The sequence below is a fragment of the Corvus moneduloides genome, chromosome 18, assembly GCF_009650955.1.
Source record: "Corvus moneduloides isolate bCorMon1 chromosome 18, bCorMon1.pri, whole genome shotgun sequence".
In the NCBI taxonomy this organism is placed as follows: domain Eukaryota; kingdom Metazoa; phylum Chordata; class Aves; order Passeriformes; family Corvidae; genus Corvus; species Corvus moneduloides.
This window is the reverse complement of record NC_045493.1, coordinates 9,151,370-9,176,771: the sequence shown is the minus strand read 5'-3', so window position 1 is coordinate 9,176,771 and position 25,402 is coordinate 9,151,370. Positions and strand designations below refer to the sequence as shown.

At 40.4% G+C, this 25,402-nt stretch overlaps 1 protein-coding gene across 3 annotated transcripts in view; it reads left to right on the top strand.

The window, feature by feature from the left end:
* ZNRF3 (zinc and ring finger 3) overlaps nucleotides 1–25,402 on the top strand; it is a 69,590-nt gene that overhangs the window by 37,340 nt on the left and 6,848 nt on the right. Inside the window, exons 2-6 of one of the 3 annotated variants that reach the window (XM_032128277.1) lie at nucleotides 1,958–2,083; nucleotides 18,491–18,565; nucleotides 21,857–21,988; nucleotides 22,940–23,050; nucleotides 23,986–24,153. In XM_032128277.1, the coding sequence (XP_031984168.1) occupies nucleotides 1,958–2,083; nucleotides 18,491–18,565; nucleotides 21,857–21,988; nucleotides 22,940–23,050; nucleotides 23,986–24,153 (612 nt within the window). The remainder of the gene's footprint in view (nucleotides 1–1,957; nucleotides 2,084–18,490; nucleotides 18,566–21,856; nucleotides 21,989–22,939; nucleotides 23,051–23,985; nucleotides 24,154–25,402) is intronic. The other 2 variants (XM_032128278.1, XM_032128279.1) reach the window with 2 other exon arrangements.

Here is a 25,402-nt window from a genome sequence, read left to right as displayed (position 1 = left end):
CAGCTTTACCCTTTTAGGCATGTGCAAAGTGCCCCAGCATATTTCAAGGATTTTGAACTAGAAACTTCTTAGATATGGGTTATGGTTTCAAAGCTAAATTGATACAGCCTATGTCAAGGGAATTACATCAAGGGAACGGTTCTCTGTTTCTTTAGATACTTAATATCGATTGAAGCTTTGTGTTTGCTTAAAGGATCCCATGGACTCTTTGTGGGGTTAATTATGTTGGTATATATGCCCTGGCAGTTTTGGAGAGAGCACTCTGCCTGACTCCATCCTCTGTTTTTATGTCTGTGCTGAAGAGTTTGTCCATCAGGTACTGAGTTTATGGCGTGGTTCATCTTCCAGTGATAGATAGTACCTGCCCCAAGCTTTTAGCACTAAGTTAAATTGCTCATCCATGTGAGACTCTAGACAGCTCAGCAGTGTGTGATAGTAACTCGTTTAGGAAAAAAGAAAAGGAGACAGGCTGAATTAAGAGTCGGGCAGATGATTCTACTCTGTCTACCTAGTACAGTGTGGCTTGTTTTTTTTTCTTAGAATAGATTGGTGATGAATCTTGAAAAATAATGAGTGGTAGGAAAATCCCTGCATTGTGTCAGTTCACTGTCATGTTTCCCATATTTTACAGTAATCACTCAAGTTATTCGGAAAGTTAGGGCCCCACAAGATAATATAAATAGCACTTCATGTATTGTATCACTTGCAAAATGGAAGTCAGGGTACAAGACATGGGAGAAAAGGAGAAAAGGACAAAACGACAAGCTGGTGATGCAGAAGTGATGGTAGGATTAGGGGCCATTACATGGTGCTACTTTGCATGGATTAGTGAGGGGTGTATATATATGTAAATTATTGAGCGGTATAATCTCCTCCTATTATAATCAGCTACCAGAAAGCAAAGTTGTTATAGTGTTGATATCAGTTTGTGGTTTTCTTCAGCTAGTTTGATAAAGTTGAGATTTAAGGAAAGGCACGAAACTGGGTGAAGTATAGACTTGTTTTTCAAAGACCTCTGCATATGTGTTAAAGCCTGGGAAACAGGCCAGAGTCTGTGAAAAATCTAAGGGAAAAAGAGAACAAGGAGAAGACAGTATACAGTGTAAGAAATTAGATGTATGACACTCCAGTTTATACAAAAAGATATTATCCTAGTGAAGGACAGCAAATTTGGAAAAGACAAAGAAGGTTAAAAAAATCGATGTGTAGGAAGCTCCTTGCCACAATAAAATTAGAGTAACTACTCTAGAGTAACTACACTAAGTGTTGGAAGGAGGAGGAACTGATTAAATATCTGAAATTAAAGACATATTGTTGTCTAGTGTAAGAAACACAAATGTCTAAAAGCAGACTGAAGTTTCTCACTTCGTGGTGGCCTTCCCCCCTGCATCATTTGGGTTCAGAAAACAATAGAGAGTGCTTCACAATGGTTAGGAAGTTTCTTGTACCTTACTTTGGCTTACAGGATAGGCTTGTTTCAAAGGATGACAGCCTGTTAATACTGTGCAATTATTTAAAAAAAAAGGTGATAATGGCTCTGAAACATGGGGTCTGGATCTTAATGATGTGTAAAGCTTTTGTGAGTGACTCTGCCAAGCAGTTAGTATTATTTCTGTCGGTTTGCAAGGAAAGGTGGTTTGCAGTACCAAGGAGGGGCTTTGTAGTTAAGTATTTTATATCTGAGCAAAGGATTTAAAATCACATTTAATTATTAGCCTTAAATGATTTTTCATAAGCAAGATGACAGCTTACATAAAATTGCAAAGATTTTGTACTCATAGCATGCTTCAGAAACATACTGAATTCTTCACACATGCAGCCTTACATTTCAGTTTTTCTGGTGTACCTTCATAAATGAAAGTCTGTTTGTTTAAAGTTAAGGTATTCAAAAGCAATATGTATGTATGTTTTTGAATTCTAATGATTGGCTAAAGGTTTCTTTCTGATTCTATTTCAGATGCATCCACTTGGACTGTGTAATAGCAATGATGAGGAAGACCTGTATGAATATGGCTGGGTAGGAGTGGTGAAATTGGAACAGCCAGAGTTGGAGCCTAAGCCATGCCTCACTGTCTTAGGAAAGGTAAGGGGATAGTTTGGGGCTGCATGTAACTGTTTCTTGGAAGGATTAGTTCCTTTCTGAGAAAAACCAGCAAGAAATAAACCAAGGGAAAACTCCCTTTACTCCACAAAATATTCCTGTTTTGCCCATTTTCACACTAGGTACTTCAGGGAAAGATGCTGTCATAACTCAGTTGATAGAGATGATGATGGGGAGCTGAGTACTCCCTCTTTTGAGCTCTGTAGGAACCCAACAAAGATGAAAGCAAAAATGGCTGTTTAGCAGAAGCAGTATTGGAGCAGAAAGGGTGAACTGCAACTGTGATTGTGACTTGGTCAAAGCAGTCAAAACAAAAGCATCTTACTGGGTTTCCTTAGGTACGATTTTCTGAGAAGACATACATTAATTTCTTCTTTTTGGGGAAAGAGAAGCTTTCAAACCTAGGAAGATTTCTTCGCTTTCATTGCAGGGTAGATACCTCTAAAAGGTGAATCTTGCTGTACTGGTCAAAGAAATAAAAATTTTCATCTTCCTGGAATTTTGCCATGGAATGGGGCCTCTGGAATGTAAATTAATTGCAAAACTTTCCCCTTTGTTTTATGGAGTGAAGTCACTAAGATGCCATTACTGCTCCCAGATATATTAAAAGAGAAAGCAGAAGGGTGTTGTTTTTTGTTCACACCTTAGAATTTTTGAGTATTGAGGTTATTACATGTTGACATTTGAAGTCTAGAGGAGTTGAAAGTGTGTGAAAGAGCATAGGTCACAAGTTCTACCAGTAACTGAGTAGCTGAAAACTACTACACAACAGGGGTTCATCCTAAAATCCAGCTGCCTAAATTTGGTAGGATTGTGTTGGTGACTTCAGGTTAGCCGTGTATCAGGCAGAAAATAAAATGGTAGGTTGACATTTTTTAGGTAAGACTTGTCGCTGTAAATTTATAAACAAAACTTGTAAAAACTTGACCTTTCCAAGGAAGTGGGAAACCATCTGCTTGTGTAAAAGTTGCTGTAGGTTTAACTTGTGGTACATGGTGGAAAACATCTCTTTAGGAAGTGACTTCCCTTTCTATTGAATTTCAGTGTAATACAACTTTTTTTTTTTTTTCCAGCTGGAAATACTGTTTGTGTTGTATAGAAATTCTAGCTGTTATTCTTTGTTCTTAGAAAGATAAAATCTGAGGATGAGGTCTTGTAAGGATGGGAATTAGAGAAGATTCAGTCCTGAAAGATGCATTCTAATCCATAAGTAAACTCCAGGAGTTAGTTTTGCCTTGAAGCAAGCCATTTCAGGAAGGAGTCTGTTCAGTCCCATCTGTCAGGCTCTTGAAAATTACGTGAGGGAATAGATGTGCAAAACGGATAAAGAAAGCTGAACCATAGGTACATGGCACAAAAAAATGTTAGTAATATGTACCTGACCCACTGCCATGTGCCCAAATCCCACCATGTCCTCTATACTCCCAATGTCCCCGAAGGCACACCAATCTCCAGAGTAAGTTCAGCTCAGTATCTGCTGAAGTTAGCTTCCTAAAGCTTGGCCTGCTGAGCAGCAGACTCTGGCTTTGCTTCAGGAGCTCTGTAGCATCAACTTTGATGCATAACGATGGTGATGTGACATAGGGTGTGTCCAGAGAGTTTGGGCATAGAGTTCCATGTGTGTCAGTTTATATGTAGCAATTTCAACAGGTGAAAAAAGACTGGCCAGGATTCTAGTCAATACTGCACTGCATTTCATTGTTCTGTATTTTCTCTATTTAGTCTTCTCTTCCTGAAATATTTCTTCCCTATTTCATGCTCTCTGCTTTAGTTTCTCCTCTCCATCTTTTGTCTGCAACCCTTCTGCTCTCTCACTATGCTCAAGTTATGTCCTGATTTAGAAGGACTTCTCAGAATTCTTGAAATACTGTTGAGTGCAGATAGCAGCAGGAGCATCAGTCTTGAGCTTCTCTCAGGTCTGTCAATTCAGTCAGCCTGGTTATCTTACCAGTGAGGACAAATTGTGTTGCAGTTTTCTGGGTCTCTGAGAAGTTCAGTTTCTGTGCAATTTGGTACAAATTGCTATGTGAAGATTCAGTGTGGCCTGTAAACTATTTTGTCTGGGTAAATATCAAACCTGCTGCATGTGTATATGTGTCTTCTTCTGGTTATTTTTAGGATTTGGCAGCTGACTTAAAAGAAAATGTAAAGGGGAGAGGAATGGGAGAGGGAGAGGAAGGGAAAGGAGGGAGGGAGAGAGAGGAAAAGTAGAAGGAAAAGGAAAAAAAAAGGAAAGGAGTGGGGAAAGGAAAAGAAAGGAAAGGAAAGTGGGGGAGGGCTGGTCTTGGACAGGGAAAGGAAATGCAACTTTTTCCATTAGAAAAGGAGGAAGATAACAAGGAATGCAAACCTACTGTTTCTTCCTCATTAAGTTTGATTTAACCTGCCCCCCAAGTTGGGGCATCGTAGAGGTGATATTGTTGAAAGTTTGGAATATGGTGAAGCAGAATGTAGACTACTTAAAAGCTGTTTGTAGCGGTAAGTTCCGTGACATGTGAATCTGGTAAAAAGTTGTATAGTTTTACTCTTATTGTTGGTTTTAGTTGTTGAGGCCTTTTTTGATTTAGGGGTGGTGTTTTTGTTTGCTTGTTTGGATTTTTTGGGTTTTGTTTTTAGAAAAACTCTGGTCTGTGTTTTTAGAAGTTCTACTTGTTTATTCATGGGTAGCGATACAGAATTTAATGTGTCCATTTTCATATTGATTTTGTGATTTTCATATTGATTTTGTTATTGCTCATCCTTCTTAGTCATTGCTCATCGTTCTTTATATGATGTAATGGAAATGAAAGTGTTTAAAAAAATGTGTCTGCTGTTAAGAGTGCCCCTGAAAACTGGGCCTTGGTTGAGGCAAGGAGTGTGTGTGGCAGCTGTGTTTTACCATTACCTTTGATCACAGTGCAGCCCTGTTTGAGGCCATGCTGCATGCAGGCAAAGCAAAGGCCTGGGTTTTACTGATCTTATGAGCTCCTGAATAGGGCTAGAAGGGGAATGACAGAGGAAGAAGAAAGCTTTTGGAAATGAAAAGGAAACCCCGTGAACCCGACCAGCATTATTGGCTGGATTTGCCTACCAGGGAGCCGCTCAGTTTCTGCCAGGCTAATTTTGCTTCAGCTTCTCTCCCCCACACCCCCCGACCCCACCTCCCCATCTCTCCTTCTTTCAGACTTTTTTTGTTTTTGAGGCACGGCTGTAGTAACTTGGTTCTCAGGCTGGGAACCCACTGAGCTGTTGCCATGGTCACTGGGAAGCTCTTCGTGCCATGTGCTTCAAAGGGAACCTTTCCCCTCCTGGAATTCCTGCCTTCTCTCTGCATACAGCACAATGAGACTCCTTCACTGCTCCAGCAGAGTGACTGTGCTGGAGGAAGGCAAAAGCAGGGTTGCCTACAATACTGATTGCCTGCCTGCATCCTGGCAGGGCGGGGCAGTGGAAACTGGGTGTTCTTTAAGGTCCCTTCCAACCCAGACCACTCTGGGATTCTGTGATCCACTGTACTGTGATGGGAGCATTACCTGCATGTGTCCTGCATGTTCCAATATGCAGACCCCTGTTCTTCCCCCACCCCAATAATTTTTAAAGCAAATTACATCTGTCAAGACTGTGAAATACAATTCAGTAATACCATTGGTTTTTATTTCAGTACAGGATAGTGAGAAAATGCTGAAGATTTATTTAAAAGTAGCACTTCTTCCCTTTCTGCAGGATTGAAAGTCCATGAGAAAGGATTTTGTTCTTCTTTCTCTTCCAGGGACTGTTCTTCTTCTATATTAATAGGACATATGTATTTGAGGATGTGCATCTGAATATAACTTAACAAAGAGAGGATGTCCCTGCTACTACAGCTTCCTGTTTTCTTCAGATGAAAGAAATCTGTAATATGAGGAAATTCCTAGCAGTTCTTCCAATATCCATTCACTTATTTTCTCTCTGTTAAGAGCTTATTTACAAAAATTTACACAAATACTAACTAGAATAATCTCTTGTTTTGCCATGTCATCATTATTATGGTACTAGTTAGGCTGGGGCCAAAATCATCATGACTTGGAAGTGCAGTAAACAGTTGAACTGTGATTCATAACATTTTGGCTAATAATTTAGGTTAAAAATTCTTACAAGGTAGTCACACGAGAATTTATGGGCCTATGTTGGTAGCTTAGTTCCTGAATAAAGAGGGATCTGTTCTAAGACTTGAGGAACAAGAAAGCCTGTGAGGAGTCCATTTTAATATTTTTATTTCAGATTTACTAAAACTAATAAAAAAGGCAAATTAAACAAAATCCACTTGCACCTTTATATTAATAGCCTAAATTAAGCAATCAGTTATATGTTCAAATTGGAATTGCTGACAGTATAAGTATACCTCTTGTTTCTTTATAACATTAATAGTTTATATACAGTTTGGATAATTTCCTTTAGAAAAGGATTCAGTTCAGTTGTAGAAATGCATACTGAATTTAAGCAAATGCTCTTCCATGCTAAACTTGTTCAGAAATCAGGACTGAACTATGCCATAGATTAAGATTTAAATTAATGAGAGACATTTCTAAAACCATTGGTCAATGTTTGCCAAACTTTGCTTGTTCAGATACTTTCACCTGGTAGTGACAGCTGCAGTAAGGCACCCTGTGATGAGTCTTGTGCTGCATGCAGAAGGAAATACTGTCACTTCAGGAAAACTTCTTATATCCATTGAAGTAGTTGACGTTCCACTGATGGTATCTATTCCACAGTTTGGGGACCTTTTCTACTTTCTGTTTGTTAGCCTATGTTTCCTCTTTGCAAACAGCATCCAAAAAGCATTTGTAATTCTTTGAGGCAGTAGTCTCAAAAATTAATGGCAAAGTTTAGTTAGTCTGGATGCAAAGTAACAGCATGAGTAATTTTTAAGCTGGTTGGTTTGTTTGTTTCACTGTGTGGATACCTGAAGTTTTGTGTTGACAGTGTAGTGTCCAGTGGAGGTAGGAACAAGTAAGAGGAGGTAGGGTCTACTTTTTGTGATGGCAGTGCTGGCATAAATGTATGTCAGACTACAGACTGAGAAAGGTTTCTCAGCAGTATAAACTTAATATCAGTTGTTTTAAACTCCCAGACATTCTGTGTTAAGAAGGAAGTTGTTATGAAGTAGAAGAAGGCTTCTTGAATGAGACTAGACTCCTTTGGCTGTGGACCAGTTCATAGATCTCTATTGCAAAGTCAAACATGCCAGGACTCTGATAAAAACAAAAACTGGGGTTTTTATCAACCTAATTGTTTTGTAATGAAAAATGAATGTGAGTTTTAATGGGGAAAAACAGCATCCTGGCTAGTGTTAAAGATTCAGACCTTCTGAATCAGTCATGTTCTTTAAGAGTCTTCTTTAACGTTGCACTAAACTTTTTTATTTCCAAGTTTTGTCGTCTTAGCACTACCTAAAATTACGGTTTACTTTGAAAAAATGTAGTATATATAATTGTAATCCCTGCCATGTTTGTGTTTGTCTTTACTGTCTTTCTTCTAAAGAATACATTGAGAAAGAGAAAATGGTAATTTTCCCGAAGCACCAAAGAACATCTTAAGTTCTGTAATATCATAATGATTGTTTCTTGTTATTCCCCACTTCATCATCATTTATAATATCCAGGACACCTAAAATGTTAACATCCATTTTAAACAACCATAAAACATCTTCAAAAATTATATCTGAAGTGATACTGTCACTTGTGCAAGTACTTTTGATGTCATTTATGTTTTGACATTAATTTTTCTTACTTCCCCAGTGCTAGCTCTGTGATCAGACCTCTGCACCATATAGGCACAATGATTTCTAGAGTTCTAACAAAATTACATAGATGAGGTCAGAAGAGGGGATCATACATGTGTTTTTCAGGAAGAAGATGGCTTTTCCTAATGGCAGACAGAAAAAGACAAGGAACAAGCGTGTATTTTTGAAGGAAAAAAAACCACACAGAACAAAATGCTTCTGCCAAAAGCTCAGTGTATTTCTGCTTCCCATCTCCTTGCCTCTTCATCCCCCACAGACCATACCCTAACAAGCCTATTTAACAGATGAAGAAGGGGATTTGAATGGGAAAGAAAAAAGGTGGAAAGGCTGCATCCAAGAGTGTTAGAACATGTGGCCACTGCATGAAACAGCAGTGTCATCATTATAACCGAAGTCTTGAGTTTTCAAGTACCTTTCTCATGCACTCCCTCTTTAAATCCTCTCATTCCATCACTACTTTCCACTGTAATTTCTGCAGTCCCTTTGAGGAGAGAAGGGAGAGGTTGAGCACGGGAAAGAGCACTGACAAGCAAGCCAGTTGAAATGTGGAGAGAGGAAAGGTTTGTGTATGGATCATATGGTGAAAGATGCAGAAGGAAAGAAAAGAGCTGGATCAAAGCCAAAGAGGGGAGAGCTCAAAGGAATGGACAAACAAGGGCTGAACCAGGTTATGCAGTTCAGAAGAAGCAGCTCTGTCAGGTTTTCATTCATGAGTGGTGGTGAGCTCTTTCCATTGGTAACTAGTGCCAGCAATCTGCTGCTGTATTATTTTCCTAACTTTCTTTCCATGTTCCCTGCACAGTTATGAAAAGCATCAGCTATTCATGAACAAAGGCTCTCTCTTAGGTTTCTCTCTCTGGGCACTCCTTAGATTTGCCATTGCTGGATTAATTACTTTAAATAAATGTCCACTTTTAGAGTTGAGTCCTTAGCAGTCCCCACCACCATCTTCACTCCTTTCTAACCAACTGTGGAACACAGCTGCTTCTCCCTTAAGCTAAAGAAGCAGCTGTTGCTGCACTACATGTGTTACTGGAGTTCAGCTCAGTCAGATCTCCCAGGGAAATTAATGGAAGTCAAGGCTAGACTAAGGAACAATTATTTAAGGCATGCCACATAAGAAGAAGTAAATGCTTCATGTCTCTTACGTTTTTGGACCCTCATTATTCTATGTGCCTTGTAAGCCTTTTGACCATTGAGAGTTGTTTTACATGCAGAATCTACCTGTTTCTCTAACAGGAGAAATGCATAGTGGCAAACGTTGGAAAAACTGTAGAAATGGAGTTTGAAACAGAAAAGTGAGAGAGCAAGTAAGTGCTGCTGTGTTGGAGTATAGAAATGAGCACAAAAGGAGGCTGGCAAGCAGAATCAGATAAATGGACCAGAAAGTGAAGAAAATAAGGAGCAGATATGGAGGCAGGGAATGGAATTATTTAGGACTTCACAGATGAGTGACATGCCTAATTTTGGTGCACTAGGAGACAGAAGGCTTTGAAAGAAATTGGAGAACTTCGGAATGTAACCAGAGCTGCATCGGAGGGACTCCAATATTCAGAATAAAAGTTGGGCAGATTCAATCGACAGTGGTAAAAAACTGGATCCTAAGAAATTACAGACATAAAGTGGGAATGTTTTGCAATGATTTTCACAGGACTGAAAGGAAGGAAAGAAAAAATATTACACAAATTGTGCTTCATATCCTACTGCTTTGAGATAATTTGCCAGAACATGTTTTTCTACTCTAAACATTTTATCTTTTTGATGATCAGGTGATATCCAGAGGTGCGGTTTTGGATAACATGATGATTTAACATTTGTACTGAGTTCAAGGAAATGACTCCAAATGAATCAAGTCATCGTACTGTGAACTCAAAATGAGTAGGAAGTGCTTTTTAGTCAGTGTAGGGAGTACTGACCGAGCTATTTGCAATACCAGCAGGTTAGTTTTTGAACATTAGAGCTGGACGTATGTGTAACATGAATTAGGTAATACAGATTAATTATGTATTATTAGTATTTGCATTGCTGTGGCCTTAGAATTGTTCAGTAGGGATATGAAACTTGGACAGAAACTATTAAAAGTATCAAAAGAATGTAGGTATTCTAGTGCATTAATGTCTCAATTCTTGGCCCATTGGTGTTTTGTTCAATTGGTAAACCAAGAGAATATATCATGGACATGTAATTTTTCAACATGCTCAAATAACTTGGTCCCTTGGGATAGGAAGAAAGATGGGCCTTAGCCCTGAGGATCCAAATAGTGAGCTTTTAAGTGGGTGTGCGGAGGAGGAGGCATTTGCAAAGAGCACAGAATCCATAGACTTCAGGTCCATGAACAGTGTTGAAACTCCCAGAGGGTCGCTTCAGCTGAGTGTAAGGGACTAATGAGCCAGTCTGACTGTTTATGGGCTGTGGTTAACCTCTTGCAAGTTAGGATTTCCTGTCGCCAGCAATGAGCTGTGACCGCCAGCACCACAGTGTTAATGATGAGGTAGGGGCTGATGAATGGCTGGACTCCAGACAGCAGCCTTCACTGGCAAAGAATCAAGTGGCTAGAGGGAGAAAAACATTGAAGTCTACAAGGGAAATAATGCAATCTCCAGAACCTATAATTCCCATGTTTAAAAAAAGAAAGGGATAAAGAAACTGGCGACAAATTCAAAACAAGTGAAGCTTTTATCTCTGCATTCTGAATAGAAGATTGTTCTTCAGCAAAACTGGCTGTAAAAGCCAGGCCAGTTAAAACAATATGCAGGCTGCTTGCCTCCAAGTAACCAGAAATTGTTGGCTCAGAGTAGCCTGTTCTGAGGAGCCAACCTGCTGGGAGACGTTATCCAAGCAACGGCTTGAATGTAATTCCTCCCGCTGTGGAATGGCTCTTTGGCAAATGAAGACCCTAATTAGAGATGGAAGGGTTTCTATTTTGTTTTTCTTTAATCCTTGCCCCGAGGCCTCTGCAATACAGCCATGTCTCTGCTTGCGTGGAGAGAAGTTTCCAGTTTCCCTTTGTAACAAAAATCCTCCACCTTTTTAATTTTTGTTTTCCCTTTCTTTTTATCTTTTTCCTTTTTTAATTTTTTTTTTTTTTTCAGAGTCAACAAACTAACAACAAGGGCCCACCACAGTTTGGGACCTTGATACTAAACTAATCGAAAACCAAGGATAACTGTTTGGAAGAAGGGCTATATCATCCTGTATTAGCCAGCCATGAACATGGAAAGTTGCTAGCTAAACTGGAATACTGGCCTACCATGCAGATTTTTACTGTTGAGCTTATTACCCAAGCTGATTCTAGTAGTAGAGAGGGAGGATCTCAGAGAATCAGCAGTATCCTACTGGATTCCAAGGGAATCCTAACATGCTTCATTCAGAAAGATTGAAGTCCCCTTACTAGGGGTTACATACATTTCTTTAGTCTTGGATGCAGATGCTCATCCCTGACAAAGAGGACAGAACCTCCAGGGCAATGTACTGCAACACTTTGATATGTGTAGATGGCTTTTTATAGTGGTCTGCATTGATAGTTTCTTTAATTTACAACTCCTCCAATGCTTTCTTGTATCTCTGGTTTTTATTAATGTCTCTCAGCACCACAACATGCTTGCATGTATGTTTACACAATTATCTTAGGTCTAGCTTGTTGTTTCTGTTCATCTGCTTTCAGTACACCCTCAATGCAAAGGTTAAGAATTATCTGGGTGGGTTGTAGTGGTATTTTATAGCATGTGAAACACTACATGTTTAGTACATAATTTCTAAAATACATTCACATCATGACCATTAAATTTCAAAGGTAACTGTAGATTGAAGTTCTGGGAAAAGCTGGAAGGGTTATAAGATGTAGCTGCATTTCTGCTTAACCATCAATTGTTGTGAATGCAGCCACCCAGTTCTTGCTGAGTGTGCTAGGTTCTCTGTGAATATGTAATCTAGTTCAAGACCCCAGTCCCTTCCTTTGATCTCTTCCAGTGCTCACCCTTCTCTCTGTGACTGTGCCTTGTCATAGCAACAGGACTGCTGGCCTGCAAAATAGTCTGTTATAGCAGAGGTCAGGGGCTTGGGAGTGGAGTCCCATGACTCTGAAATGTATCTGAAGAGGTGTGCAACCGGCAGGCTTTGCTGTGTTCAGGATTAAATTAGTGTATTTTTCTTACTGTTTTTACTTGGTTTAGACTCAGAATTGGTAACAGTGTTTCTCCCTAACCCCAGAAAAGAGAGAATTCAGTTTTCTTGTTCCTCATTTTAACCATCTGAGAGCCTCTCAGTACTGAGTAGTATGAATCACATTGGTGTGTATATATTGTTGATGTGATTATACATTGCATGAGGTGATAGTTTTCTTAAAACTACAAGTACATAGCTTTTTAAGGTTTTGTTTTGGTTTTTTTTACAGAAAGGTATGTTCTTTTAAAATTGTGATTATGCTTTTGAATTTAAAAATGCTGCTTCACGCTTTATATACTTCTTAACTAGTAAGCAACTATTGTAATGCTATGTAATGCAGAATCTATAGGGCATGTGTATAAAACATATCCCAAAGGGCCAGAGAAGTTGAGTATTCCAGTCAGGAAGGGCTTTTATGCTGGTGTGATGCATGGGGATTTGACTGTCTCGTTTTGATATTCTGCCTTTGTTTTCAGACAGAAATCTAAAAGTTCCTTTTTTGTTATCTCAGAAAAGGTTTGAAATGGCATCCTGTTTATGCTTGGCTTAATTGAGTTTCTGGAATTACTGGGGAATTGTACATTAACAGGTCTGAAGCATCAGTTGGTTAATTAGTAACTTCTGCTGTTTGCAAAGTAGATGGCCGTCCTTTTCTCTTTCCTCCTCTGCCCTGCAGAACTGGCCTGTGGCCTGGCTTACTAGCTCATGTTGGTTCAAAGGACATGGTATATTTTGTGATTGATTGAGCCTGATAGCAGTGTGGGGGGAGACAAGAAAGAGGTGGTGCCTGTATTGTTCAGATGTTGTCTGTATTCTGTGTAGCTCTGAGAGAAAGAGAGGTTTTTGCATTTTCACCGTTGTAAAGAAAAGGTGCATTTGACACAATGCTGTGGGTTTTATGTAAGGCTCTTAATGATGAGCAGGTTTGGATTTTATTTCCTAGTTCATGTGATACCTTTTCTGCCATACTGAAAATCTAATGCTGCCATCCATAGAATGGGGGTGCAGTTCATACCCACTGCTTGTTTTAATAGGGTTGTTTAAGGTATTCCTCTCTCCTGAAGAAGTTTAGGACTTTGAGAGCATCAGGGTCAGAATACCATTCAGCTGACTGAAATGGCAAACTGGCAGTGGCAACATCTCCTTGTCCCAACCTGCAGATTCATCATGCATTTATGTAAGAATCAGTGCTCTCTTTCTCATCATTAGAACTTCCTGGGTTTGTCCATACTTAACTGAGGATTTCTCAAAACTGCAGAAAGCTAAACCCTGATAAGGTAGGCTCCTAATGCTTATTTCAGCATCAAAGTTGTCCTCTGCTAATATTAAAAAAAAAATCAAATGAAGACAAGTCTGCAGAAGTGTCATTCTTTAACCACACAACTACAGCAAACCTGTACTAGAAAAGCCAATATTCTAGAACCTGGTTCTGCGTATTCTGTATCAAACCTCAGTGGTATTGTCTACATCTTTGTGGTCTCACTTGATATGGAGAAAACAGGTGCAGATCAATTGATTTGTGACCACTAAAAGATACTGGAACAGACTTTGTTACTTTTTAGTCTGCTCAAAAGAAGACCCAGACTGCTGAATTGCTATATTCATCATTTATTTTGGTGAGATATTGCAGATGGAAATTCCTTCAGCTGTATTCCCTAGCAGTCAAGATTGTTGAAATCCTTGAACTGCTTTTCCAGAGCAATAAAGCAAGATACTACCCCTTTTCAATGAAAATCTTGTTCCTTGGAGTCACAGAGTATGCAAGTTGCATGTCACTGAGTGTTGCTTATATGTTACCAGTTTGCTATGTGAGAGGCTGACATCTCTTATTTCAAAGGACCAGGAGACAGCTGATGATAGAATCAGCTATGAAAAACATTCCACTTAACACCACTTGCATAATCCCACTCTTCTGTCAGATTAATGACCACTGACTCCATAGTGTAGAGCTATATGACATAGACTATTGGATCTGATGGGCTGGGAATATCCAGAAAATATGCCTCAAGTTCAATAGTTATTAGTTCATAGAGAAACTGAGGGGGAAAAAACCCTCAACTGACAGAGGAAATTCATCAGGCTGGCTCAATTCTCAGCTAAATAAGGACATACAAACGAATTTTATTGACTACTCTGTTCAACAATCTCTGCACTGATTTAGAGTAATACCATATTTTCTGCCCCAAAACCCGAGATGTACTGCAAAAAGGAATGGCAGGATGAAAAAGACTTTGTTATACCTTTTGGAGCTGTGCTGTTTCCCTTAGTTCTGACTGAAAGTGTTTTGCTTTTAGGATCCATATGACTGTCTTCTGTGTACTGTGTCCTTACTCTTGTGCTTCCCATCTTGATCACTTTGGAGGACCAGCTAATAACTCTGACACCTGATGGAATAGTTTGCTAGAAGGAGTTTACTGGCATCTGTACTGGGTGTTCCTTAAACCATTGCCCAACCTCCTCTTCCCCATCTTTATGATTTTCTTAACCCAGGGGATAAATCAACTTGCTCATGTAGCACATACCATAATTATAATTAATATTTGTTGACTAGAGTGTACTAAGTTCCAAGAAGATAATACCTAGAGTTGGGTGAACAATTCAACAAATCTAGGAAGACAGATAGGTAGTTTTTAATGTAAAAACATTTGTGAGAACATAATTTTAGAACGGCAGGATATATCTTACACAGAACTTTTAAAGCATCTTTTTCTGGTCCAAGAGTATTATCTAGGATGCTAACTTTAAAAAAGTTTATTTGTAAGTAGTAATCTGGGTCTGCCAATAGCCATTTTCAACAAAAGGTACTCTCTTAAAAAGATGTGTAATGCATTACTATGTTGATGTAAATGGCAGAGCTTACAGTGCTTAATGAACTTTGATCTCCCCACCTATGGTTCAAGCCTCGGTCTTTCTCTAATCTGTAATTTATTCACTCTCTGCAATCCATTACATTAGAGTGTCATGTCCTCAGGTGCAAATATTACTGAATATTATCAGGAAATTCTAACTCTGGCAAAGAAGTAAATGTAACGAATAAAAGCTAATGTTGTTGGTATGATTTTTCTCTTGAAGGGGAACCTTGTTAAGCAGCTTTTCTTATGATGGTTTCTCTACTGTTTCACACTAACTGAAATATTGGAATGAGATCATCCTAGAAAGCAGAGGAGGAGATGCTTGCCATGTTCATATATGCAAGCATGGAAGGTCCTTCAAGATGTCAGGGAGTAGCTGAACTTGTTACTGTTTTGATTCTTGCTGTCCTACCTTGAATGAATAAGAGGAACAGTGCACCTGTTTAATAATTATCTGGTCCCTTGGGATGAAAGTTTGCCTCATCAAGGAAGTTGTTACTTCCTTATTATATTTGTCTGGCCCACAGGAAGGGTGTGCAGAGCTCTTAAAATCTTTCTGGTGTTCTTCGAGGCAGTAACTTAAAATTCCTCAGGCCTGGAGATGTGGAGAGATATTTTCCTTGCACTTCTGTCACGTGCATTTGCTCTTATCTTACCTAGATTAAAAGGCCTAGTAAATTCTGACAGATCTTAATCTGAGACAGTATTTAATGTGCATTTTATTGGTAATGTCCGTTGCTCTGTAGTAGCATAAGCTGTAGACTCGGAACGCAGAGATGGAGTGGGAAGTTGTTGTCACTATGAACAAAGTGATCACTTGAATTACAAGTGCAATTACCTTTGTTTGTTTGTTTGTTTTCTATTACTCTTTACAAAAGAAGAAGAATACTGATACATAGTGCTAGTCATTTGTTTTAAGCCACAGAAGACAATCACAGAAAGCAATAGGCCTGGCAAATGCATGGAATTTGAATTGTGGAAATGTCTGTTTGCCACAAGTACTGTAAATGTAGCAGTGAAGCATGTACTGTATCAGCTTCTTCCCCCCCCCCCCCCCCCCCCCCCAACTTGTGTTTATTTTTGATGTAGGTTTGGTCACTTTGCTTAGAAAAATGATTTGAGGGAGTCTTTAAAAGCTGGCTAGCCCAGAAAGAAAAAATCACGTGCCTATTACAGACTGGCATTATTTTAAGTGGGACTTAACATTGCTGTGTTATTTTGAGCTGTCCTGATTACTGAGTAGTGGGCAGGGTATTTTCAAAGACGTTTTGACTTTCATTATCCTGCGGTATTTTTGGGGATGCGGAAGGAGGGCGGCAGGGGCCGGCAGGTGTTTCAAGTTGCCCTGGAGCCCCAGTCACAGGTGCGCTCCGGGCCCGCCGGCTGCCACCTCGAACTGAAGGGAAGGAGGGGAACGCCCAGCGACCAAGCGTGCTCTGCTCCGGCTCCCGCCTGCTCGCCCTTACAGTGCTCCCTTCACAGCGCCCGGCTTTAAGGCCGAGCTGGAGGCGGGGGGACGCTGCGCTCCGGTCTCTGGCCGGCGGAACCCGGCCGCTCGATCGGGCCGCCGCCAAGCCGAAGCCTCGACCCCGCTGGAGAGGGCTGGCGCCCATTTCCCCGTGCTGGCCGTGGCTCCCGGGCTGTGCCCTGGAGTGCTCGGGGCGGCGGGAGCGCCTCGGCACCCGAGCACCGACATGGCTGTTGAGGACTTGGCGCCTTGCGCAGGGAGGGCCGGGCTCCCCAGTGCCTCTGGCAGAGCTCGGGAAGTTTCGCAGGAGCGAATGCACCGCCTTTTCCTGGGGATCGGGATTTAAACCCCTGCAAGGAATAAAACCTCCGCATTTCCCCGCGACCACCGCCCCTTCCTCTCCCCCTCCGTGGCCGGGGACAGGCGGCGCTTCCGGCGCGGGGCGGGGCGGGCGCTGCGGCCGCAGGGGGGCGCTGTGCGGGGCCGCCGGTCCCTCAGAGCCGCGGGCGGGACGGGCGGGAGCTGCGGGGGGAGGGCGGCCGGAGCCTCGCAGGGCTCGGGCTGCGAGCTGCGCTTGGCCACAGGGAAACCGCAATTGACAGAACGGCCAGACGGGTCACCCCCGTTTGCTGTTACCCGCTGCCGCACGATTTTTTGACTCGGTGCTTTTCATCTCTTAACACCTGGTGGTGGAAACTTGCTGCTCGTTCAGTATATTCACGCAATTAAGGAGTTTTTATCAGCACTGATCTGTAAAATCTCTTTAAAAATCTCTTCAGAGATCAAGGGGCCTTGCTTGTTGACTGATCATCCTGAAAAAACAATCTAAATAGCCTGAACAGTTCCATAAGCAGAGTGTGTCTGTAAGGGGGGTGCATTCTAGGGAAACCTGGATGAGCCCTCACCTCAGGGCTACTGCAGCAGAGTGATGGGTGGTAGATTCCTTTTAACTCTTCCTCCCCAACAGTTCTTAGTCATTAACCAGGTGTGCTGACTTCAAAGGGGACAAATACCTGGTGGGCTGAGAAAAAGCTCCCATTTGGGAGTTGGTTTCCCTCATGTGCGGTCTGATGGGCCTTGTTGATTAAAAATAAAAACAAAATATGAGAATAGAGCAAAGAAAGTGACCTGTCCATATTCAAACCAACTTCTCTGCGTTGGCCAGCATTTTTCCTGGAAAATGCTGAGTAATATTTCATAATTTATTACTTTCATTGGTTTGTCTTATATTTCAATGTAAGTTCAGGTTCTGCTAGTCTCTGTGGAGGGCCAGTGCCTTCTTGTTTAGTACTGTGATGATGATAGCTGTCATTGCTTGGAGAAATAGTTTCTTGCATTCTGTATCCATAAAGGCAATAGGATTTTGAAAAGTTACTGGGAATGTCTGCTTTGTGGAGTCATTGAGCAACATTTGAACAGTACATACAGAGGCACAGTGGCAGAAACGGGTTAAAAACCCCTGCGTTAGCCTTGGTGATTAAAATACTGTCTTCTCTATCTCAGGGGATTTTATTATATTCTAATACCTTCTCTGTGCAGTTGGTAATGCCAGGTTTGGACTGTATTTGATGAAAACCTGTGCACTTACATAGGTCAGATCTTATCAGCGTAAGAAGCGTATGCAACAGTTCTGACCTCTGATGGTCAGAAAAAGCAGTATTCTCTGAGGCACATTTTGCAAAGATTGTGATATCCTAGTTTGTGAAAATGACACTGAAAAAGTACAGAGAACCTGGTCCACCTTAATTTTCTACACTAGTGAGCTTATCTCCACCCTAAGTCATAGGGAAGATTGTTTTTAATGGCATTTCCAAGTAACATGGAGGGAAAATAACATAATTTTTTTTTAAAATTCTTGTATTTAAAATCTTTAGAAGGTCTAAATCTCATTTGAATCCCTTTAAAAGGTTTTTGAAAGAGGAGTTTGAGAAGGAAGGAGCAGAGACACTGTAGAAGCTTTAGTGAAGTTTAACTACATTCCATACTGGTTCAGGAACTCCTGTGTTTGTAATTATTCTGTCATTTGTTTTAACTACACAGAAACAGAAAATGTTTTCTCTCTGGAGATGAGGAGAGGGAGTAATTTTTGAGTTAAGAAGTTACCTTTTGGGGTGGGACTGAGGATGCTGTCTTTCTTATTGCAGGCAAAACGAGCAGTACAGCGAGGAGCCACAGCGGTCATCTTTGATGTTTCTGAAAACCCAGATGCCATTGATCAGGTACGAAGCAATGCCAGGCAGGAAGCAATGTAGGTGTTGGGAACCTGGTAGAAAGGGAAAACTTTGGGGAGTTAGATTTTTCTTCTAGCTTTTGCTAGAATCCAGAATCCAGGCCTGGGATTAAGGTTTTGAAAGAGGATGGAGGCAAATTTTTTGTGGCCCATTATCTAATCAAGGAGGTTTTCTTTGCCCAGCTCTGTGTACAAAACACAGGATGTTTGGCCCTATCCAGCCTGTGATCAATAGTGTTGTTGAACAGCTGCTGTTTTTGAGATTGTGAAATTACTTTCAAACCTGATTCTAAACAAGTTTCTTTTTAAAATTTATAACCATTTCTTTCTCATTTACAGCTGATGATTTCTGCCTATGTATTTTGTGGACAAGCAGGGTTTTTCTTCTTTTTCCGACTCTTGTTATAACTTCCATCTTTTTATTTGAAGTGGGTGAGGTAATAGCCCTATGAAAGGCTTCGACTTACTTCAGCCAATTCTGAGTTATTTCAGTGAAGAAACGTAAGCACAAAAATAGTCTGCATTTGGTTTAGTTCTGTTTGGTCTTGAAACAAAACTGCTGTTTCTGTTACAGCAGGAACAAGCAGAGCTGAAGGTTTTTAAGTGCAGCCTGTATTTCTTGGGGGAAAAGAGAGATCATCAATGTTTACATTAAAAAAGCTGGCTTTAATTCTGAAATGAGCATCTGTTGGACAGAAGAATTCAGAAGACCCTGTGCAGTGGATGCTTTGAGTACTGTTGTCTGCATGGGCATCAACGTTGCAGCCTTGATCTTGAAAACGTTCACAGGGATATTTTTCCCCCTCTTCTACACAGGAAAAGTATCTTCACAAAGATGTGATCTGTCTTTTTCCATTTTTTAACTCTGTGTTACAGCTTCTGGTTACTTTCAGCCGCTCTGCTCTGGGCTTGGGAAGCTGAGTTACTGTCTCTTGCTCTTTTCCCTCTAACAACGACAGCTTTCCTTGCTTGTTTATAAATAATAAACTGGGTGCATCTGTCCCCAAGAGCTGGGAAATGAATCTAGTGGATGTTTGAATGTTTTGGGTGTACCAATAAAATGGAAGAAGGTTAGTGGCTTAGAGCCTTAGCTGACAAAGTAGGCTCTGTTAGATGAAAGAGCAGTAGCCTGTGGAAACACTGGCAAACAGAAGAGGAATGACTGGATGTAGCTTTCATACTCTAAAAGTAACAGTTACTGGATTGGCTCTGTTCTCATGCTGCTCTGGATGCTTGTTTTCAATGGATTTTGATTCTCATCTAAAGTCTTCAGAACCCTTGAGATCAGGGGTGCTACATAATTTATCTTTAAAATAAGTACTGTTTTGGCACTCATAATGGAATTGTGGAAAACAGTGACAGCAGTGGAGGAAAAACTGACACAAGTTAATCTGGAGTATCTTCGGTTCAAATGGAAATATCCTAAGACACTAATGGGAGCTGTTTAGGAAGTTTTCTCAGGTATGCTTGTTACCAAGCACTAGAACAAATAAGGGAGATTGCTTTGAAAGGGAGGAGTGGAATACTGTGAAGGGAAATCCTTCCTGCCAGTCAGTGACCAGAAATTGGAGGCAGGCCTGACCAGAAGAATTGTCCCTGGGTAATTTGGTAGATGCCAAATGAAAGGACTTTGCCTATAGATTATGTGGGGTTTATTCCCGTTGATCTGAGTATCTTCTGCTGTAAATTAAGAACTAAACTTCTGGTTTTAGAAATGCTCTCTGAAGTCTGACTTGTTCCTTAGTTTTACTTTTGCATATTTGAAGAGGAGTAACAGCACCCAGAGCATCATGTTTAGCAAGAGTCCGACAATGTGCAAAAGTAACTGAGGAATTGGGTGAATTCTTTCTTAGACAAGAAATCATTAGAGGGAGTATGTGTCTGGGAGTGGAGGGACGGTGATTTGATTTGGCCCTAGACCAGCAAGGCGTGTAGACACATAGGATCCCTGGATACTTCAGCTAGTTTTTAGCTCATCACAAGACACCTGCCTTAAAAGTAGTTTGATCAGTGTTCTCAGAAAATCCATCGAATACTAGGAAGAATCAGTTTTAAAAAGCCTCAGTGAAATCTGTTATCATCTGGTCAGCATAAGTAGAGTCATCATCCTTTAATCAGGATGATAGCCCAATCAGCTGGTAATTTCTACATGGTTTAGCCAGAACTAACAGGTAGCTATCAACAATGCAGATTTATTAATCTCAGCCATAAGATACTATTATTCTATTTGCTCACATTCCTGTAATTTCATTCCTTTCCCCTGTACCATTTCCATCTGCTTGTCAGTGCATTGCTTGTTTTGTATCAACCAGCCTCTATACTAGTATTTTTCTTGTAAGTCAGAATAAGCTATATGAATTTATTGTGTTGGTGACATTTTGTGACAGAACAACTCTCTTGTCTAGTTATTACCCTCTCTGGTATATAATTTAGCAGATTGTTGGTCTGGATTTGTTGGCTGGAGAAGTTGCACGTTCTCCACACTTGAAGGTTTTCAACATCTGACTGAATAAAGCCCTAAGCAGCCTGGTTTGATGTCATAGTTGACCCTGCCTTGACCAGGAGGTTGGGCTCACGACATGCCTTCCCACACACATTATTTTCTGAGTCTTTCTATGATTTGGCCTTTCTTACAAAACGTAGCTGGACCTGAAAGGAAGTTTCAGGGTGAATTATGTAGTCTACTCATATGCTTTAGTCTTTGAGGCCCCCCATCTTGCAGTCAAGAGGTCTAGTGGTTGCTAGAACTCAAGTAATTTTGAATGAGTTTGTCGAGTTAAACAGCAGAAATTACTAACTTAACTTGCTTAGGTACAAAGAGCCTGAAAGACAGGACTCTATGGGATTGTTCAGAAAGCTGAAGAAATTTCTATGTGAATAATGTAACTACAAAGTTGAAATTGAAAAATTGATGAAATGTAGCAAGGACAAGGTTTCTGGAATGTGCAGATTTTTATTCTTCTTCATTGTGAGGTTTAATGTTACAGTATTAATATATGCACTGGTACATAGTGCAGCTAAGTTAAAGCTGCTATTCAGAAATAGCATTTCCTTATCCTTAATCTTAGTTTTGGTCCATAAAAAAAAAAAAAAAGAGCATAAGTCAAAAGTTTAATTCAGGTTTAATTCTGTGGAATACTTAAAGGTCTGTGCTAGAAGAGAACAATCAGTGCTTGAAATCAATTCCACGTTCATATTCCTTTACCATTCTCTGTGTTGTTCAGAAGAAAAGTGGTTTTCCTGAAACATGCCTTTTGAGCAGATTTTTTTTTTTTTCTAGCTGAACCAGGGCTCAGAGGACCCTCTGAAGAGACCAGTGGTGTATGTGAAAGGTGCTGATGCTGTCAAGCTAATGAACATAGTTAACAAGCAGAAAGTGGCACGAGCCAGGATTCAGCATCGCCCCCCACGGGTGAGACTTTCAGATCCTTTCTCTGGATATCACAGTGCTGTTGTTACTGCAGGCAGGGCTTGCTCACTGCAAGGGTGAAGATGTTTTGATGCCCCTTATGTGCATTAATACCCATGAAATTCTGTTGACTGAAATAAACTGAGTAACTGCACTGTGGACAAGCAGCTGCACCTGGTGTAAGTTTAGAATCCACAGTGTGGCATCTGCTGTGTTTCAGAAGGATACTTTTGAGTATAGAAACAGCTAAAAAATTCACAGAGACGTTTTCCTTTTTCTTGATTAAGTAACTTAGTTATTGCACACTCCTGCTGGTTCCGTTTTGTAAGGTGGTCTGCCCTGTGTTAACGAATAATTCTGTGTAGTATTTTAAACATGGATTAATTATGAGATTATCTGATTAATTATGAGATTATCTGATATTTGTAATTGTAATATAAAATACTTTTCCTAGACTTTTTTTTTCCCCTAACACTCTTTAACATACAGTTTACAGAAGAAGAGCAAAGCTAGAAGGTCATCCATGTCCTAGTTACTGGTTTGGTTTGGGGTTTTTTTTAATGGAATCGTTCTGTTAAGAAATGTATTTAAGAAGTGGGCCATTTTTTAATAATTCAGATGTTGATTTTCAGTCACTTACATGCATAAGCAACCCAATAAGCTATAAAAATTTGTGTTGGTGTGATTCACTCAGTTAAAAAACCTGGATTTATGCAGTTCAGAGACAGTAAATCTGACATCTCATGACTGGCATTCTGTGTATTCTGTTCACTTGCAGCGGCACTTGAAACCCAGGTTTTGTCTCATGGAATCACAGATAATGAACACAACAGTCTGTACTTTGACTTCTGCCATTCTGACTGTGTACATTTGGCAAAGGCCCCTGAGAAATAGAAACAAATTTGAGTGTGATCTAAAGGAAGGAAAAATAATACTTCTGTTTTAATTTTTAAGCAACCCACTGAGTACTTCGATATGGGAATTTTCCTGGCCTTCTTTGTGGTTGTGTCTCTTGTTTGCCTCATTCTTCTCGTCAAGATCAAACTGAAACAGCGACGTAGTCAGGTAAGACCAGTAATGGGATATTCACAAAATACTGAAAGTTAGCTTCTCTTACTTTGTCCTAAAACGTGCTTTCGACTTTTGGAAATTCAGGATGCTGACTTACAGTAGCCATCTTGGTGGCTCTGTGGTTTTATCCATGCATGTAGGCCTTTGGAAGTACTTGGAAGTGTCTTTAAAGGAGATTTACATTGACCCATGATGTTCAGTCAGTTAAATCCTGAAATGAAAATGGTACAGAAGCAGTCCACTTAGCCATTGGGAAGAAAGAACATCTCTGGTTGCTCACAGGTTACCAGTAGCAGTGGTACACTTCTGAATAAGTCCAGACTCTTACTGCTGTATTGTGGAGAGGATATCAGGATCGAAAATAAGTCACAAATCTTTCCAATAGGATAACATCTGTTGAAATGGGAGAGGTTTTCAAAGTAAAAAGTTTGGTTAGGAGAAATTCCAGGTGACATACTTTGAGTTTGTCCTGGAGGAAATGATACAGCTGATTTTTAACATTTCATTTTAATCTCTTTCTCAAGTATTGCTCCAGATAACATGGTGGTAACAGCATATTGGGGCATTACAATCAATCCTGACATTTAAATAAAAGTTCCTGGCCAAGCTTTGTATGTTGGCTTGAATAGTTGCTACCTATCAGTTGAGCAGTTGCAGTGTATCCCATTTGTCAGCACCTTCACCCAGTTCTAATTCAGAGTAGTTTATCATTCTCACTTCTGCATGTGGCATACATTCTTTTCATGAGGCTTCTGGTCTGAATTCTAATTAGCCTTCTCTGTTTAATGTAAGAAATTATACATCACTTGGGCCTGACATGATCTGTAAGATATGTTATGGTGGTGTTTCTCTGCTACTACACTCTAGTCCCTTACACAGCAGCATTGGTTTTTTTTTTTTCTTTTTTTTTTTTCTTTCTTCTCATGTAGAATTCCATGAACAGGCTTGCAGTGCAAGCACTGGAGAAAATGGAGACCAGGAAGTTTAAGTCCAAAAGTAAGGGACACCGAGAAAGTAACTGTGGAGCACTGGATACACTCAGTAGCAGCTCCACCTCTGACTGTGCCATCTGCTTGGAGAAGTACATTGATGGGGAGGTAAAGGATGTAAGGTTTCTTCACCATGGGCTGGGAATGTAGGTGCTTTTAGCACTGTAGTACATGGCTGGCTGTTGGGTACGTTGTATACCTGAGGTGGTTCTGCTTGTCAGTCTGATCACACTGAGCAGCCAACTCAGCTTCAGCTGCATCCTGCAGCTCCAAATTACCCATGCTGCAAAGTGAGAGGTGAGGGATCCCATTTGCAAATCGCTACCTCCAGTGTTCTTGCATTTCTGAAGAACAAGTCACAAAGAAGTCAGCAGTTGGTTCTCTGGGTATTTTTGACAAGTCATGCACTAAGGTGATTCTCTGTTGGAGGCAAGGGATACCCTTAGTGTTTTGCTTGATGGCACCCTGTCTTAAAAATGTCGAGTACACAGCACTGCTGGGAAACCAGAGGAGGAGAAGGAAGAGATGTCAGAACTTTCAGGAGCAGTTTTTTGGCTCGTCAGGGCTTGCTGTCCATGACAGTTCTACCCAGAGGAAGCAATGAAAAGGGTGAAATAGAAAATGGGCTCCTTAAAATAAATAAAGGCAGTCAATATTCACAGCTATAAGCATCCATTAGAAAGATTATGAGGACATTTTATTTTGAAATGGTTCATAAAAGAACCATAATTTTTAAGGCAATAGAAAATACCAGATGCATGTTTGAGTGCTGCAAGGTGCAAATAGAAAGTTAATGAAGTTAGCTGATGGGAAATTATTCAGAGTAGCAAGGATGAAGGTAGACAAGAACTTCGAAAGGGCTGTACAAAATAACTGGAGAGGAAATTCAGGCATGAGCTTGAGCATGAACTGATAGACATAGGGAATAGCTCCATGTATATCAGGGATGGGTTGGGAGCTGAGCATTGCTATTCAGGAAGAAGATTTTGATGCTTTAGATAGCTTTGTGAAAGCAAATGGATGCTTTGTGGCAATTAAAAAGGCAAATCAGATACTAGAAATGAGCTGGGAAAGTCTAGAGAATTGAACAGAAAATAAAATTACACCACAGTGTAAGTTTAGTCATGTTCTCACTTTGAGTACTGTGTACTTCTGACCTCGTTTCACAAAAGATATGGAATGGAAATGACGGTGCTTCAGAAAACGATAGTCATAAAATGATCAAGTATTTTGAATGGTTTCTGGGGGGGGAAAAAAAAAAAGATTGAGTGGGCAAGGACTCTAGACCTAGATTTCTTGGGGACAGAGGGAATACAAAGTCAAGTGGTGTTTCTCCACCAGGAGGTAGTAGCCCTGT